The sequence below is a fragment of the Silurus aristotelis genome (genome assembly GCF_946808225.1).
Source record: "Silurus aristotelis genome assembly, chromosome: 7".
Classification (NCBI taxonomy): domain Eukaryota; kingdom Metazoa; phylum Chordata; class Actinopteri; order Siluriformes; family Siluridae; genus Silurus; species Silurus aristotelis.
This window is the reverse complement of record NC_139580.1, coordinates 7,206,844-7,225,318: the sequence shown is the minus strand read 5'-3', so window position 1 is coordinate 7,225,318 and position 18,475 is coordinate 7,206,844. Positions and strand designations below refer to the sequence as shown.

The 18,475-nt window shown below is 40.7% G+C and overlaps 1 protein-coding gene across 4 annotated transcripts in view; it reads left to right on the top strand.

Annotated features, from left to right (window-relative positions):
• Positions 1–9,135: 9,135 nt before the first annotated feature.
• The window catches only part of hnrnpr (heterogeneous nuclear ribonucleoprotein R), a 15,352-nt gene continuing 6,012 nt past the window's right edge, over positions 9,136–18,475 (top strand). For 3 of the 4 annotated variants that reach the window (XR_014534444.1, XR_014534445.1, XR_014534446.1), the window contains exons 1-11: positions 9,155–9,402; positions 11,048–11,205; positions 11,516–11,634; positions 11,732–11,839; positions 11,930–12,043; positions 12,319–12,495; positions 12,652–12,787; positions 12,995–13,200; positions 13,288–13,437; positions 13,556–13,677; positions 13,853–14,494. Coding sequence is in view for 1 of the 4 variants with exons in the window: in XM_083547076.1 (XP_083403202.1) it covers positions 11,052–11,205; positions 11,516–11,634; positions 11,732–11,839; positions 11,930–12,043; positions 12,319–12,495; positions 12,652–12,787; positions 12,995–13,200; positions 13,288–13,437; positions 13,556–13,677; positions 13,853–14,465 (1,899 nt within the window). In the remaining 3 variants the exon portion in view is untranslated. Of the gene's footprint in view, positions 9,403–11,047; positions 11,206–11,515; positions 11,635–11,731; positions 11,840–11,929; positions 12,044–12,318; positions 12,496–12,651; positions 12,788–12,994; positions 13,201–13,287; positions 13,438–13,555; positions 13,678–13,852; positions 14,495–14,640; positions 15,476–18,475 lie in introns of those variants that run through there. The other variant, XM_083547076.1, reaches the window with a different exon arrangement.

Below are 18,475 nucleotides of genomic sequence, written 5' to 3'. Positions count from 1 at the left end.
GAGAAACAAGTAACAAAGGTCAAATTACTGTTCATTGCTGCCATATCAGTCTTATAACATGGCCTAACTTGTGTCGTGACTGTTCCATAACATTAAAAGTAACTATAAACGGATTAAAAGTACACCTTTATATCTACTAATGAAATTCACAGATCTTATTGATGTGGTTCAAAAGGGCTGCTGTCAATTGAGCCAATCCTGGAATCCGCACAGGACCTCGTGGCGCAACGGTAGCGCGTCTGACTCCAGATCAGAAGGTTGCGTGTTCAAATCACGTCGGGGTCAAACTTTATTACTCACCTAGAAAAAAATCCCAAACAACAAAAAAAGTGCTCTTTCTCAAACCAGCACAGAGGGAGAATCCCATCCGGCTTTATCTGTCACCCTGCCTTCTTATTTATTCATACATTTCATTAATGTGGTTCAAGAAGGAAAACAAACAAACAAACACAATATGAGAATAATTATCTTTGTGTTAAGATGCATCACATCACCACCCTGCTGTTGATTATTTTACTAAAACAGCACAACCCCAACAAGTACTATGTCTTTCAAGTCAAATCAAGTTAAGCTATAAATAGACATATGCAGGGGTCACTGAGAGGCCTTTTCGAAAAATAGTTCACTATAGATGCAGCTCACTGGTAAATGGCGCAAATTTTTTTGTCGCTATTCTTTTTTAAATCTGGCATGGATAGACCAAGAGTTGGAACCAGGAGTGTGGTTAAACACCTTGTCTTTATTTAGTCTGGACATATACAAGGCAGAGGGTTGAGGAGAAGTACGAACCGGAGAGCAGGTAGAATTCGTAATGCGGGTATAATCCGTAATGCTGATGGGTAGTCTAGGGATGATCGCCAATGTGAACCGCTAAAGGAAAAACCTATCTTGAGCGCTTCCTCCAAAGCGGAGCATGGAGCATGGAAGTTATTTAGGTTCTCACCTCTATTTAAAGTCATGTACAAAGAACAATGTGTTATTACATTGTAGCGTATTAACTGGTACTTAAGCGACTTAATGGTTCACGAAACTCACTTATCTACTCATCCATTAGTCATTAGACCAGGGTCCACCATACTAGTGGTAGGCAATACTGTGCATACTAGTGGTAGGAAGTCCAGTAGATCTCTCATGGCAACAAGTAGATCTGACAGTGAGTGAGGTGAAATCGGGACCTTATAAAGGGAAAAGGTAATGGGGAACAGGTGTAGGTGATTAGAGCAGGAAGAGGCTGAGTGAGGGTGTGAGCCTTGGAGGGAGATGTGGCTGGTGGTTCCCTGACAAAATCACAATTGCATTGGTGTGAATTTAAAAATGACAATATTAAATTATAAATGACTAGACATAGATGAATATAATTAATTATGATTTAACATAGAATTAAAGGTCAATTGAGCAAATTTGTTATTTCAGAAGTGTATCAAACTGGTAGCCCTTCACATTAATCGGTACCCAAGAAGTAGCTCTCAGTTTCAAAGAGGTTGGTGGACCCTGGTCCAATGACTAATGGATGAGTAGATAAGTGAGTTTCGTGAACCATTAAGTCGCTTAAGTACCAGTTAATACGCTACAATGTAATAACACATTGTTCTTTGTACATGACTTTAAATAGAGGTGAGAACCTAAATAACTGTACATGAAGTGCACCAGCGAGTAGTAAGTCAAGTCAAGTCAAGTCAAGTAGCTTTTATTGTCATTTCTACCATATATAGCTGATGCAGTACACAGTTAAATGAACCCTGGTGGTACATCACCCAACATAACAACACAGAGCAAGGACAAAAAGTAAGATCCTCACCACATAAAGTGCATCGTGTGCAACCGAGTGCAGACAAAAAACAGTGCACACAGACAACACACAGACCACAGTGTGGGGCAAATACACAAATACACAAAACACAAGATAGTAAAGTATTAGTATTTATATTAATAATAAAAAGAGCGTATGAAAGTACATGATCATATCGCCAAATATGATCATGTAGTTAAAAGTAGTGTGTGTGTGTGTGTGTGTGTGTGTGTGTGTGTGTGTGTGTGTGTGTGAGTGATTTCTAGATGCAGGTTAAATATTGTTGAGAATAAGAATACAGCAATGTGCCCAATCTACCCCATTTTGCAAATGACCTTCTAGGATTTTACATCACACACTGCACACTTTATACACGCGCACAATTCTGTTTCTTATTTACTATAACTTGTAACTATAACTTTGTCTGGTTTCTTTAGGTCATTAATTTAGGTCATAGGTCATAGGCTGTCTGGAGGATTCACGGAGGAAGAATTTCATTGTATGGTGTAACAGATGAATTACTAAAATAAATAAACTTTTTAATAATATTCTAATTTATTGAGATGCACCTGTCTATTAATAGCTTAACTTGATTTGACTTGAAAGACATAGTACTTGTTGGGGTTGTGCTGTTTTAGTAAAATAATCAACAGCAGGGTGGTGATGTGATGCATCTTAACACAAAGATAATTATTTTCATATTGTGTTTTTGTTTGTTTGTTTTCCTTCTCGAACCACATTAACGAAATGTATGAATAAATAAGAAGGCAGGATGACAGATAAAGCCGGATGGGATTCTCCCTCTGTGCTGGTTTTAGAAAGTGCAATTTTTTTGTTGTTTGGGAATTTTTTCTACGTGAGAAATAAAGTTTGACCCCGACGTGATTTGAACACGCAACCTTCTGATCTGGAGTCAGACGCGCTACCGTTGCGCCACGAGGTCTCCAGGTTTGACGCAATTGACAGCAATCGAGTATATTGCACACATGCGTCTGTTACACCATACAATGAAATTCTTCCTCCGTGAATCCTCCAGACAGCCTATGACCTATGACCTAAATTAAGTATTTAAAGAAACCAGACAAAGACACAAAACATAAATTAGAACTGTAGAAAGTTATAGTAGTGCAAAAATAAGAAAACAGAATTGTGCGCGTGTATAAAGTGTGCAGTGTGTGAAGTAACATCCTAGAAGGTCATTTGGAAAATGGGGTAGATCGGGCACATTGATGTATTCTTATTCTTAACAATATTTAACCTGCATCTAGAAATCAGTTCACACGCACACACGCACACACTACTTTTAATCGACAGTCTGTAACTTGGCCACCAGATGGCGATATTATTATGTACTTTCATTCTCTCTTTTTATTATTAATATTAATACTAATACCTTACTATCTTGTGTATTTGTGTATTTGTCCCACACTGTCGTCTGTGTGTTGTCTGTGTGCACTGTTTTTTGTCTGCACTCGGTTGCACACGATGCACTTTATGTGGTGTGGATCTTACTTTTTGTCCTTGCTCTGTTTTGTTATGTAGCTTTATGTTGGGTGATGTACCACCAGGGTTCATTTCACTGTGTACTGCATCAGCTATATATGGTAGAAATGACAATAAAAGCTACTTGACTTGACTTACTACTCGCTGGTGCACATCATGTACAGTTACTTAGGTTCTCAACTCTATTTAAAGTCATGTACACAGAACAATGTTATTATTTGCAGATTATTATCTGGTATTTAAGCAACTCAATGGTTCACAAAACTCACTCATCTACTCATCCATAAGTCATTAGAGCAGGGGTCACCAACCTTTTTGAAACTGAGAGCTACTTCTTGGGTACCATTAATGTAAAGGGCTACCAGTTTGATACACACAGTTTTCAGTTTGACCTGAAATAACAACTTTGCTCAATTTACCTTTGATTATATGTTATTATTAATAATTAATTATGTTTATCTATGTGAAGACACTGATCATGTTAATGATTTCTCACAATAATTATCAACAATGATTTAACAAAGTGGGAAACAGCTATTTTTAGAAAGGGCCCCCGGGCTACTAATGTGGTCCTTGCGGGCTACCTGTTGCCCGCGGGCACCACGTTGGTGACCCCTGCATTAGAGTCTACACTGGCGATCAAAATTAGAGAACAATTTATAAACAATTGAACAATTCTAAAATAATGTCATCTTTACTGCTCAACAGTTGAAAGAGTTTTTGTCCTGTCTACACCATGCTACCAGAACACCTTTTCCACAAATGAACTAAGGCATTTCCAAAAAAAACATTATTTTGCAGAAAACACACTGATCAAAATTAGAGAACAACAATGACTGTAGCATGGAAAAAGATTACAACAATATTTTATGAAGGTTACAACAGTCAGCAATTAGTAGGAAGTGTACAGGCGTCTGCTCTGAAGGACTTCAGCACATCTGCGGCCACAGGACAGCACTAGTCTCTCACACTGCTCTGCTGTGATTTTGGTCCACTCTTTTTCCAGTCTTCTCCACAGTTAAGGATTTCGCCAAAGATTTTTCAGAGGTTCTCTATTGGGTTGAGATCAGGACTCTGGGCAGGCCATGTCATTATTTCAATGTTTTCAGTTTCAAGGATCTGCTTTACCCGTTTTGCTGTGTGACATGGAGCGTTGTCCTGCATGAACACTGTGGGCTGATTGGGTGATGATCGCAGGGAGGAACCATATGTTGCTGAAGAAGGTTCTGATAAACATTTGCATTCACTCTGCCATGTAGCTGTATAAGAGGCCCAACTCCTGCTGCAAAAAACATGACACTTCCTCCTCCACGTTTCACTGACTTCTTTACACACTTTGGGTTCAGTCTTTCTCCAGTTTGTCACCGAACATAATGTTTCCCATCGGACTCAAATAAATTAAACTTGCTTTCATCACTGAAGTGAACTTTGGACCAGTTCTCCTCTGTCCACACAACACGCTTAGTCTAGCCTTTTTATTATTTCTGCTAATGAGAGGTTTGGTCACTGCAGAGTGGGCTTTCAGTCCAAATGCTCTTAAACGTCGATACACTGTATGACGAGACAGATCCTTACCCTGTTCAGCGCTGAACTGGTGAGCAATTCCAGCTGCAGTGTGGAAACGATTGCCCATTGAGATCCTCCGCAGTATCCTGTCCTCTCTTGTATTTGTCTTCCGTGGATGACCAGCCTTCTTGGCGGACTTGAATGAGTTTGTGATGTTGTAAAGATTCAATATTCTTGAAATCACAGATTTGGAACAACTAACTTGTCTTGCTATGGCTGATAGGGTCATCCCTTTGGCCTTCATCTGGACAACCTGCTGCCGGAGTCTTTCAGTCACTTTAGAACGGCCCACCATCTTGCAGAATCAGTGAAACTGGAAGTTAGGCTGCCAGTTAAATAGGGGTTGACAGATAATCAAGGAAATTAGCACCAGGTGCCAGATTAACATCAATAACTGGGAGGTATCTGAAAGTGTTCTCTAATTTTGATTGGTGTGTTTTCTGGAAAAAAATGTTGTTTTTTTTTAAATGCCTTAGTTATTTTGTGGAAAAGGTGTTCTGGTAGCATGGTATAGACAGGACAAAAACTCCTTCAACTGTTGAGCAGTGAAGATGACATTATTTCAGAATTGTTCAATTGTTTATAAATTGTTCTCTAACCCAGCCATTAGGGCTGCACAAGCCAGTGCACTCTTAGTGCCGGTCCCAAGCCCGGGTAAATGGGGAGGGTTGTGTTAGGAAGGGCATCCAGCGTAAAACATGTGCCAAATGAAATATGCGGATCACAAATGAGAATTTCATACCGGATCGGTCGAGGCCCGGGTTAACAACGACCGCCACAGGTATCGTTAGCCGACAGGGTACCGGTGGAAATTGGGCTACTGTTGGGCGAAGGAGGAGGAGGAGAGGAGGAAGACGTCTACGGAGACGGCAGGGAAAGGAGCAGTGTAGGAGAGTGGAGGTTCGGGTTGGTACTTTAAATGTTGGTACTATGACGGGTAAAGGGAGAGAGGTAGCTGATATGATGGAGAGGAGAAGAGTAGATATGCTGTGTGTTCAGGAGACCAAGTGGAAAGGGAGTAAGGCCAGAAGTATTGGAGGTGGGTTTAAACTGTTTTATCATTGTGTGGATGGAAAGAGAAATGGTGTAGGGGTGATTCTGAAGGAAGAGTACAGTAAGAGTGTAGTGGAGGTGAAGAGAGTTTCTGATAGGGTGATGATCGTGAAGGTGGAAGTTGAAGGAATGATGATAAATGTCATCAGTGCCTATGCTCCACAAGTTGGCTGTGAGATGGAGGAGAAGGAAAGATTCTGGAGTAAGTTAGATGAAGTGGTAGATGGTGTACCTAGGAAAGAACGATTGGTGATTGGGGCAGACTTTAATGGGCATGTAGGTGAAGGGAACAGAGGTGATGAGGAGGTGATGGGTAGGTATGGTTTTAAGGAGACGAATGTGGAAGGGCAAATGGTGGTAGATTTTGCTAAAAGGATGGAAATGGCAGTGGTGAACACGTATTTTAAGAAGAAGGAGGATCATAGGGTGACGTATAAGAGTGGAGGAAGGTGCACACAGGTGGACTATGTGCTATGCAGGAGATGCAACCTGAAGGAGATTGGAGACTGTAAGGTGTTGGCAGGGGACAGTGTAGCTAGACAGCATCGGATGGTGGTCTATAGGATGGTTTTGGAGGCGAAGAAGAAGAGGAGGAGAGTGAGGACTGAAAGAAGAATGGTGGAAACTGAAGTAAGAAGAGTGTAGTGTGAGGTTCAGGGAAGAGGTCAGACAGAGGCTCAGTGGTGTTGAAGAGGTGTTGGATGATTGGGCAACTACTGCAGGAGTGATAAGGGAGGCAGCTAGAAAAGTACTTGGTGTAACATCTGGAAATAGAAAGCAAGACAAGGAGACGTGGTGGTTGAATGAGGAAGTGCAGGAGAGCATAAGGGGAAAGAGGTTGGCAAAACAGAAGTGGGATAGACAGGGTGATGAGAAAAATAGGCAGGGGTACAAGGAGATGCGGCAGCAGGTTAAGAGGGATGTGGCGAAAGCTAAGGAAAAGGCATATGAGGAGCTGTATGAGAGGTTGGACACTAAGGAAGGAGAAAAGGATTTGTACTGATTGGCCAGGCAGAGGGACCGAGCTGGGAAGGATGTACTGCAAGTTAGAGCAGTAAAGGATGGAGAGGGAAATGTGTTGACTAGTGAGGAGAGTGTGTTGAGAAGGTGGAGGGAGTATTTTGAGCAGCTGATGAATGAGGAAAATCAGAGAAAGGTGCAGGCAGGGTGGAGTGGGTGGAGAAGAGTGACAGGAGTGATTTGTGATAGAAGAGTATCTGCAAAAATGAAAGGGAAAGTTTATAGGTCTGTGGTGAGACCTGCGATGTTGTATGGATAAGAGACAGTGGCATTGAGTAAAAGACAGGAGGTGGAGCTGGAGGTAGCAGAGCTGAAGATGTTGAGGTTTTCGTTGGGAGTAACGAGGATGAATAAGATTAGAAATGAGTTTATTAGAGGGACAGCGCATGTAGGATGTTTTGGTGACAAGGTGAGGGAGGCGAGATTGAGATGGTTTGGACATGTGCAGAGGAGGGACATAAATTATATTGGTAGAAGAATGCTGAGGATGGAGCCACCAGGTAGGAGGAAAAGAGAAAGGCCAATGAATGTGGTGAGGGAAGACATGCAGGTAGTTGGTGTAAAAGAGGCAGATGTAGAGGACAGGGGGGTATGGAGACAGATGATCCGCTGTGGCGACCCCTAATGGGAGCAGCCGAAAGAAGAAGAAAAAGTTTAAAAATTGTTCTCTAATTTTGATCGGCAGTTAACTTGATTTGACTTAAAATACATTGTTGGGATTCTCCCTCTGTGCTGGTTTGAAAAAGTGCACTTGCTTTGTTGTTTGGGATTTTTTTTCCCTAGGTGAGTAATAAAATTTGACCCCGACGTGATTTGAACACGCAACCTTCTGATCTGGAGTCAGACGCGCTACCGTTCCGCCACGAGGTCCTGTGCGGAAGCCAGGATTGGCGCAAGTGACAGCAGCCCTTTTGAACCACATCAATAAGATCAGTGAATTTTAGATATAAAGGCGTTCTTTTAATCCGTTTATTGTTAAATAATACTGTGAACTTCATCCTGTTCATGCTTCATACCCACCCATGTGTGTTTGCTCAATTCCAGATAAATTTCCCCTTCCTCTTCTAATAAACTGACTTCTTCCAAAAAAGGTTTTCTACTAGATGTTTAAACACGGCTATGGGGATTTTTAATCATTGACCTGCATGAGAAAGAACAAGCATTGACGTTGAGTGAGAAGGTCTGGGGTTCAGTCGGTGTTCCAGTTCATCTCAGAGGGGTTCAAGGGGAGTTGAGGGCTCTGTGTAGGACCCTCGAGTTCCTCCACTTTAATCTTCACTCTGTGAGCTGGTGTTGTGCATGGGGGCATGGTGATGCTGGAAACAGATGTGTGAAGAGAAAACTGTGGTTGGGCAACAGATTACTGAAGAACCAGTCACACTTTTGGCCAGTAAGTGTAACAGGGCTTTATGTTTAATGCAATAAGAATATAAAGTGCAATTTGTGCAATAAAAAAAAAAAAAAAAAAAAAGTGCAATACTTTTTACTTCTTTACCTCTGTATTTTGCTGTACAATAATAGTTTGTATTTATAAAATTGTGCAATAACACTTTTTATTCTGTTGTTTATTTATTTTATGTAAATGGAAGCACCAAAACAAATTCCTTGGAAGTGCAAACATACTTGGCAATACATTTCTTTCTGACTCTGATATTAGCATGTGACCTGATTTACACCTGCTTTATTGCCAAAGCTGCTGCTAAATTAATCAACACCTTCTGATCAAGGTGCTTTAGTGATCTTTTCTTATTGGAAGCACAACTGTTCTTTTTTGCATCCAGTGGACTGATCAATTTACTGATCAATTGACGGATTCTAGAACAGGAGTCTGCGCATGCGCATTTTCCTCTCTCTCGCGCTTACCCCATGACGACCATTTGTGGGTGGGGGGAATTCAATTCCATTTCGACAATGCGACAGGGACCCACTTACTCCCCTCCCCTCGCGTTTATATATAATTCTACACATAAAAAACAGTCTGATTTCCCCTGTAGGTAATAAATAACAGTACACGAAAATAATCCGGAGATTAAACCGGTTCGATATCAACCCGCGTTATATACAAGTGAGAGAGAGAGAGAGAGAGAGAGAGAGAGAGAGAGACAGAGAGGAGGGAGGTAAAATGCGATGTGGGCGTGTCGGATTAGGGACTGAGCCACGGGATTGGCTGGGGCCTTCGGCGCCGCGCCGCGCGAGGACGTGACGTCGCCCGTGCTGCGCGCGCGAGCGTGTGCTCGTCTGTGTGTGCGTGGTCCCCGTGCGCGCGCGCGCGAGCGAGCTTCTCGCGGATCGCCAGTTTCCGCACGCGCTCATTCACGCTTCCTGTGTGGCTTTTCTCTCCCCCCCCCTTCTCTCTCTCGGTTTTTTTTTCTGCCGAAGAAGAAGGAGAAATAAAAGAGCGTCGTTTTGAGGTGTTTCAGCAGCGCGACTGTCGCTCCGTGGGAGGAAAAGAAATAACCATAACTATATCGGTGAGCTACTTAGGAAAATATAAATATAAATCGATATATTTAATTGTAAAATTTTGGCGGTTGGTCGGTTTGAACCTGTGAAAGGATTTTCACGGCTAGGCCGCGGCTAACACGCTGCAAGCTAACACGACTTAGCCGCGTTGCGGGCTGCCCCAGACAGCAGCCCTGTTTACTCTAAAATGTTTTAAAAACTATATTACTTTTCACGTTTATCCATTTTTATCTTTCATTCAATCAGAATAGGAAAGCACAGTGTCGGGTTTTTTTTCGGAGGTGCCCGGATGTAGTATAATGGCGGCTCTCGGGTTGTTGGTGCTAGCTAGCGCGGTATGGCGCTCGTTTTGCTAAGCTGTGTGGTGGGGTGAAAGGAAGACCCTTCTATACGAACGTATCGGCGCATTTAATCGGAAATACCTATTTAATGCTTGTTATAGAGATTTCGGGGTCTCGTCAGATATAAAACAGGACAGCGGTGTAGCTCGGCTGACTAGCCGCCGACCCTTCGCGTGCTCCTGGATGTTAGCAAGCGAGTTGCGCGCGCGCGAGCTGTTGGTTGTTGTTTTTTTTTTGTTTACGTTTCTTCGAGTTTATTTGACTGTGTCGATGAGAGAACGATGTCTCAGCACTGTAAACGATGAATAGTGTGTGTTTTAACCAAACGCGAGTGTTTCGCATATATTTGTTGTAGCCTTTTAACCCGTACCGTGCTTTTTTGTTTTGTCTGGGAAGGGGGCGGGAACGCTGTAGCGCGCGCGCTTGGCTGCCTGTGTAGGGTTTACAAACTTTTGCATAAAAAAAAAAAACAATACCTTTTAATGCTACTTGCAGATTGTAATAACAAAACTGTCGATTTTAGCTGTTGGTCGAGTTACTTATTTTTCACTGTAAATTATTGCTTATACTTTTTTTTTGTTGTCTTTTTTTATTTAATGATCCCTTTAATCAGCAATGTACAATATAAAAACGGTTTGGTGTTAGTTTATAGTAAAACTCATTGCAGATCCACTAGTTCAAGATGGAGCTCTTCATATATCCCCTAATCTGTGAAACACTACATCCAGAAACACCATGCTCCCTGGAACACAGTAAACGTCTACATTCTCCCAGAAGATATAATAAGCCCATATCCAACCACTGCTGCCCCCTTCGACTTTTGTGTACACCATGGACCTTTGGGTGACCTTTGGGCCTATCTATAGATTTTTAGTCATGTTAAGCTTCAATTCGATCAATGATTCTTTATGGATTTCCAAAGCTGCCTTTAAGTCCATTCGACTCGATCTCAATTTATTTGTAATGTCTTTATCTGATCTGTGTAGATTTGTATATATAGAAAACAAAAAAGATAAGAGAATAAAAATATAATTGTACACTAATGGTTTTTATTGATTTGTCTTTAAAAGACAGATGCCGGATGGCAGGATCTGGTACTACTTCTGTACCCTATCCCAGCAGTGCCACTTTGTTCTGTATATCTAGTTGTTGTCTCGTGTAAAACCTTAAACCCGAACAGCCTATAGTGAGAGGGAGATGTAAACTTTTTTTGCAATATAGATGAAAACCTGTGAAGTAAAGAAACTACATTAAGAAAAATATCTATTCATTTTATTAACATTTCATTACTTTTTGTTTCTTTCTCTCTCAGAGGAATGGCTGCTGAAGTGAATGGCAGCTCTGCTCCTGCAAAAGAAGAAGAGGAGCCTATGGACGTCTCTGCGACACATACAGAGACTTACCAGACCCTCATTGATGCTGGACTTCCCCAGAAAGTAGCGGAGAGCCTGGACAACATCTTCCAGACTGGTGAGCTGGTTATTATGCACAAATACACCTTTAATGTACATTTAGTCTGTTTACATGTCTTACAAGAAGAAAATAGCTTTATGTACACACAAGCAAGAATGATTCAAAGTTTCTGAATTGCTTTGTGTTTACATTAATATAGACCTAAAGCAGATTAATTTTGTTTTATATATATATATATATATATATATATATATATATATATATATATATATATATATATATATAATATATAATTTTTCTTTTTTTTGGGTAAATGCACCCAGTGGTGCTATAACTGGTATGAGCAGTTTGTTCATGTATGCTGCAGGTTTGGTGGCTTATGCTGACCTTGATGAGCGGGCATTAGATGCTCTGCGGGAGTTTAATGAAGAGGGAGCTCTGTCTGTACTGCAGCAATTTAAAGAGAGCGATTTGTCTCATGTCCAGGTGAGGCTTTCCGTTATTATCTTTAAACCCAAAACCTGCACGCGATTCCTTTGCTTCGTGTAAAGCGAATCATTTTTGTTGTTCTGATTCCTTGCAGAATAAGAGCGCTTTCCTTTGTGGTGTTATGAAGACATACAGACAGAGGGAAAAGCAAGGCAGCAAAATACAGGAATCTACAAAAGGCCCTGACGAGTCAAAGATAAAGGTGAATATTAGGGTTATAGGCGAACAAGCATTGCTTATTCATGAATCGCATTCCGGTCTCACATCGGTGGTGTCACTGCCTTGCCTTTAGGCTTTGCTGGAGAGGACAGCATATACCTTGGATGTCACTACAGGCCAGAGGAAATATGGTGGCCCTCCCCCAGAGTCTGTCTTCTCAGGCACACAGCCTGGTATTGGCACTGAGGTAAGATTTTTCAAAGGTGTTCTGATAATCTGCACAACACAAATGGAAAACAATTAGGATATGCAGGGCAATGCTCTTGGGTGGTTTAACAGTGTATAAGGGTAGCTTAATGATCTGATTCAGAGCAAAATGAATGTTAGGATTTCACACTACACCTAATTATACGCTTAAACACTAAGTCTTTGATTTAAATAGATCAGTGACTACTGTTCTTTGTATACCTTGATACAGCTATGTTATGTTTTTTTTTTTTTTTGTACCCCGTGTTTATATAGGTGTTTGTGGGAAAAATTCCTCGGGACTTGTATGAAGATGAGCTGGTTCCACTGTTTGAGAAGGCGGGGCCTATATGGGACCTGAGGTTAATGATGGACCCTCTGTCCGGACAGAACCGTGGCTACGCATTCATCACCTTTTGCAGCAAAGACGCTGCACAGGAGGCTGTCAAACTGGTGAGCATGAAAAACACTAAAATAATTTTCTATGTAAAAAGCTAAGAACTCTATTTGAGTGTATAATCTGAATTGAATATACATGCTCGGTTCAAATTGTGCACACAGTTAACACAAAGTCTTGTTGCTGAAACGTATGTATAATCTTTCTTTCAGTGTGATAATTATGAGATCAGGCCAGGGAAGTATTTGGGCGTCTGCATCTCCGTAGCCAACAACCGGCTCTTTGTGGGCTCCATTCCAAAGAACAAGACTAGGGAGAGCATCCTGGAAGACTTTGGCAAAGTGACAGGTCAGAACAGACACCCTGCGTCCATCTAAGTCCTTCAATGCACCAAAAGCCACCAATAATTACTATTATAACGGTCATTTATATATTGGTTGATCATTATTATTTTGAATTCCCAGTCATTTATATTATAGTTTAAAAAAAGTTTTTAGTTTTATTTTTTTGCTGAATTCATAGAAGATATCTTGTGTGCTTGCATGCCTGTTCCAGAGGGTCTACAAGAAGTGATTCTGTACACACAAGCTGACGACAAGAAGAAGAACCGAGGTTTCTGCTTTCTAGAATATGAGGACCACAAGTCAGCAGCACAGGCACGCCGCCGCCTCATGAGTGGCAAAATTAAGGTGTGGGGCAACCCGGTGACCGTGGAGTGGGCCGATCCAGTTGCAGAGCCTGACCCTGAGGTTATGGCAAAGGTGGGTTTGATTTTAAAGATTTTTAAAGAGTTCGTGTCGTTTTATTTAAAAGAAGATTCCACTAATGGTTTGCGTTTGCTTGTTCAGGTGAAGGTGCTGTTTGTCCGTAAACTAGCCACTTCTGTCACAGAGGAATTGTTAGAGAAGACCTTCTCACAGTTTGGGAAACTGGAGCGTGTTAAGAAACTGAAAGATTATGCATTCGTTCACTTTGAGGAGCGGGATGCTGCTGTTAAGGTAATCGAATTAGTAAAGTAGTTGTAAAGCATTTGCCTTATTGAACCTGCCAGATTCATTCAAAGAGCAAGAACATGTAATGCACTAAACAACTGAGGTCTCTGGGTTTGTGTATTAGGCCATGGATGAAATGAATGGCAAAGAGCTTGGAGGAGAGGAGATTGAGATTGTCTTGGCTAAGCCTCCAGATAAGAAGAGGAAAGAGCGGCAAGCTGCCCGACAGACCAGCAGAAACACAGGGTGGGACTGCACACGCGAGCTGACGAAACGCTTTGTTAAAAGACTAGAAACCGGTTTACTTAAATGAGAGAGTGTGCATAAACAGCCATTTGTTTTTTTCTACATTCAATGTTCTTACATTACATAGACCATTTACACTCCAGAATTATCATTCTGCCTTTTGTCATCTATGCAGGTATGATGATTACTACTACTACCCTCCACCTCGTATGCCACCCCCAGGCCGCGGCCGTGGCCGAGGTGGTCGTGGTGGCTATTCTTACCCACCCGATTACTACGGCTATGAAGAATACTATGACGACTACTACGGTTATGATTACCATGACTACCGTGGTGGCTACGATGATCCCTACTATGGCTATGAAGAAGTGTACCCTATAAGGGGACGTGGCAACCGTGGGAGCCGTGGAGCTCCGCCCCCTCCCAGAGCACGCGGGGTTCCCCCAGCACGTGGCAGAGGTGGCTACGCACCGAGGGGAGGCGCTCCCATGGGGGCAGGCCGTGGAGGACGAGGTGGTGGACGAGGTGGCCCTTTCCAGTCGCCCAGGGGTGGACGTGGTACCAGGGGTGCCCGTGGGAACCGCGGCGGCAACGTGGGCGGCAAGAGAAAGGCAGATGTGTTTAACCAACCGGATTCCAAACGACGCCAGACAACCAATCAGCAGAACTGGGGGTCGCAGCCTATCGCTCAACAACCGCTACAGCAAGGGGGCGATTACTCCAGCAACTACTACAGCAACGACACCCTGGAGTTCTCCCAGGATTCCTATGGGCAGCAGTGGAAGTAGACGACACACACATCACCCCCCATAAAAAGGTATTTGGCAACAGTAAGAAAAAAAATCACCATAAATAAAACTCAACTCAAACACGCTCCCACCGTCCTCCTTTAAAAAAGAAAAACACACTCAGACTTTGATTGGCTGGCAGTGTTTGACTTCTATTCTCCTTCTCCCTCCGTAGAGTATGTCAGTGACACAATAAGGACACGCCCCAGAATTGGCTTCACAAATCCTGATTGGCTGAAAGTACGTTTTGGCTGAAGACAAGAATGTATCTGTTCCTCCTCCTTCCCCTGATTGGTTTGCTCTCTTTGTCTCTCACACACACACACACACACACACACACACACACACCAAATGACTGGGACATTTTTGTCTTAAATCATGCTCCACTTTTATCCCTTCCATTTGTTCTTTGTTTTAAAAGCCAGCAATGAACATTTTAAAGAAACAAGGACTTCGACTTCTAAAAGAAAAAATAAAAGAAAAAAAGAGAAAAAAATCTGTGCGTTTAAAATCATGAAATGGTCATGCAGAAAGTTCCTGTCCAAACATTCATTCAACCCTCCCTTCCCTCCCCTTCAACACATCCATACTGTACACCCTCTTATTACTCCCAATCTCTTTTACTCTCTCTCTCTCGTTCTGTGGTTTTCTGATAGTGGCATAGGGTCTTGCTTGTAAATAATTGCTATAACTAGAGCTTCATTTTCCTTTTTTGTCTTTTTTTCGGAAGTGGAGAAAAGAATCCACGGGAAGGAGAAGTTTTGTAGCTGGAAGTACCGTTTAAGTGTGTGTTTAGCATTTCTAGAAGTAGTTAAATTGTGTTTTTTAAAACCTGGCATAACTTCAGACATATTTTTTTCTTTTTTTTTGAAATTTGCTCGTTAGGACTTTGGTTTGGCTCACCTTAAGAGCCATGACAGTTTGTTCTCTGATGTTTGTATTTATAACTTTTATTTTTTGTTTGTTCCGTTTCAATAAAAACCTCATCCGAGCAACAATTGGTCAAGTAACTTGAAAGTCAATGTTTGTGATTTTTGTAAATTCATTTAGATTGTACCATTCATCATTGCTTAAGAACAAAAACACACCTGAATCAAATCATAATTTAAGTGCATCAATTTTGGCTAAATTCCTTTTATTTTGATTTTTTTTTTAGCTTTCAGGAGGAATTGCATTTTCTTTCCTCACTGATACTGTATGAACATTAAAGTGCTACATAGTCTAATGTCTATTTTTTTTTTATTATTATTAATGCATTAACCTTTCAGGTGCAGGTTTTACAAAACTGTCTAACAGCAGCACATACAGTGTTAAAACAGGGTTTTTGCAAAGGTCTGATCCAGACTTTCAAGTAACTCATTTACTGACCTGGTCCAAACTATAACTGATGGGAATTGGATCGTTTTATTTGGAAATAGAAAGCTTTAATATTGTCTCATGACACTGCGGTCCTTATTTATCAAAGGTGCATGCGTTCAGGCCTGATCACAAAACAAACCATTTAGACATGATTCATTAATTTTGTCTTAACTATATTTCTCACGTCTGCAGCACATACAGTTTACCATCATGATGTGATCACGTTGATGTGCAGTTAAATTATTAAATCTCACCACCATTAGTACACGCAGCAAGTAGGAAATAATGATTTGTCATTTATGTAAAAAATGTAAATAAAGCAGTCATCTCATAGTAAAGTCTATGAATCAGAGGCTCACATGTGTAGCCTTATCAACCCATTCTGCAAATTATGAATTGGAAGGATTATAAATAAATAAATAAAAAAAAGCAAACAAAAAATTGCCCTTTTTTTTTTGCATTCATTTTGTATGTCCGTACAAATCTGCAACCATACTGCACTAAAATCTTTTCACTGCTATGCATCTTTGATGAATAAGCATCAGGTTTGTAAAGTTTCCACATAGTTTTTCATTCATGTGACCACCTGAAAGCGTAGGTCATGCATTGGTCTCCTTGCGCAACATGGCTTCAGGCATTTATCATCAATAAAGTTATAAAAATGTCCTAAAAAAATAGCAAGAACCCTGTATATTACTGTTATTTGCTTCAGGCTATCTATCATCAATTTGCACATACAGCGGATATAAAATGTCTACTCAGCCCTGTCTAAATAGAAGTTAAACAAAAGATCAGAGATTTTTTAGTGTGATCCATCTCTCAACAAAATTTGGGTTAAAAACAAAGCAAGATATGCATGCATGTGTGCACACCTCCTTATCTAATACTTGGATAAAGTATTTGTACAATTGAAATGTGCAACCTTATTTCCACTCTTCTTATTTTAGTAGGATTTAGATCAAAGCTCTTGAGTAGGCTGTTCCAAAATATTAATTTGACACTGTTCCCTCATTGACTTGTCCTTTTTGCCAAAATGGATTGGAGATTGCTGTAATTCTCAATTTGACTAATTGATGCAACAGTGTTGGCTCAAAGGTAAAGCTGTTGAACTTCTGATTGGAAGGTTCCAAGATGCCACTGCTGGGTCCATCAGATGCTGTGAGATTATATATGAGAGATCTCAAGTAGCTCTGGATAAGGGAGTTGTCACCAGACATATGTTTTAGAATGATGGCTATTAAAATCCATCTTGGACGTCTCATCAGTCCATAGCATGTTTTGCAATTCTGAGTTTAACGCCACCCTAAACCCCAACCATGATATGTATAAGATATATTTAAGTTTTTGATCTGTTTTACACCCCAAAACCCTGCAGATTTACAGGCACGTGTAGACCTTTTATATACACTCGAAGCTAAATGTGAAGAATTCAGTTATTTTTGCCACATACTCACATGATCAAAAATTCTGTCCTCATTAGTAAATAGCTGATAGGTCTGTTTGTCTATCAGGGTGGTCACAGCTTTTTAGGGCAAGAACTGAATTGATATCAAGAGCCCATGTTTAAATATTCATGTGTACAGGACTGAATTCAGGACACTGTTTGTAGGTAAAGTACACAGTCAACCCTTTACCTCAAACACATCCTTTTGCTTCTTTAGCTTTGTACTGGAACTGGTTAGAGACTCTGGAGTTCTTAGAGATGGGCGATATGATGTATTTGTCTATCTTGATCTAGCCATCTTGATCTGTCTTGATCTTTGTCTATCTGTATTTGGATCTATGTATTTTTTTCTCAATCTATTTCTGATGCACTAATGTATCAGCATGTGTGTATGTATGTATACACATACATATATACATATAACACATACATACACACACATCCTGATACATTAGTGCATCAGAAAAAGTGCATCAGAAATATTCACAAAGGTAAAAATATAAATATTTATATTTTACCTTTGTCTAGAAAAATATATATATATAAAAAAAAAATTACATAATAAAATTTAGAAGCTGAAAGGGTAGGTTTTTTTTATTATAACATTTAACATTATGAAACAATACCTTAATTATTTGTATGTTGTCATCATATATCGCCCAACCCTAATAGAATTTTTATATACAGTACAGACCAAAAGTTTGGACACACCTTCTCATTCAAAGAGTTTTCTTTATTTTCATGACTATGAAAATTGTAGATTCACACTGAAGGCATCAAAACTATGAATTAACACGTGGAATTATATATGGAATTATATACATAACAAAAAAGTGTGAAACAACTGAAAAATGTCATATTGTAGGTTCTTCAAAGTAGCCACCTTTTTCTTTGATTACTGCTTTGCACACTCTTGGCATTCTCTTGATGAGCTTCAAGAGGTAGTCACCTGAAATGGTCTTCCAACAGTCTTGAAGGAGTTCCCCGAGAGATGTTTGGCACTTGTTGGCCCTTTTGCCTTCACTCTGAGGTCCAGCTCACCCCTAAACCATCTCGATTGGGTTCAGGTCCGGTGACTGTGGAGGCCAGGTCATCTGGCGCAGCACCCCATCACTCTCCTTCTTGGTCAAATAGCCCTTGATGCCTTCAGTGTGACTCTACAATTTTCATAGTCATGAAAATAAAGAAAACTCTTTGAATGAGGAGG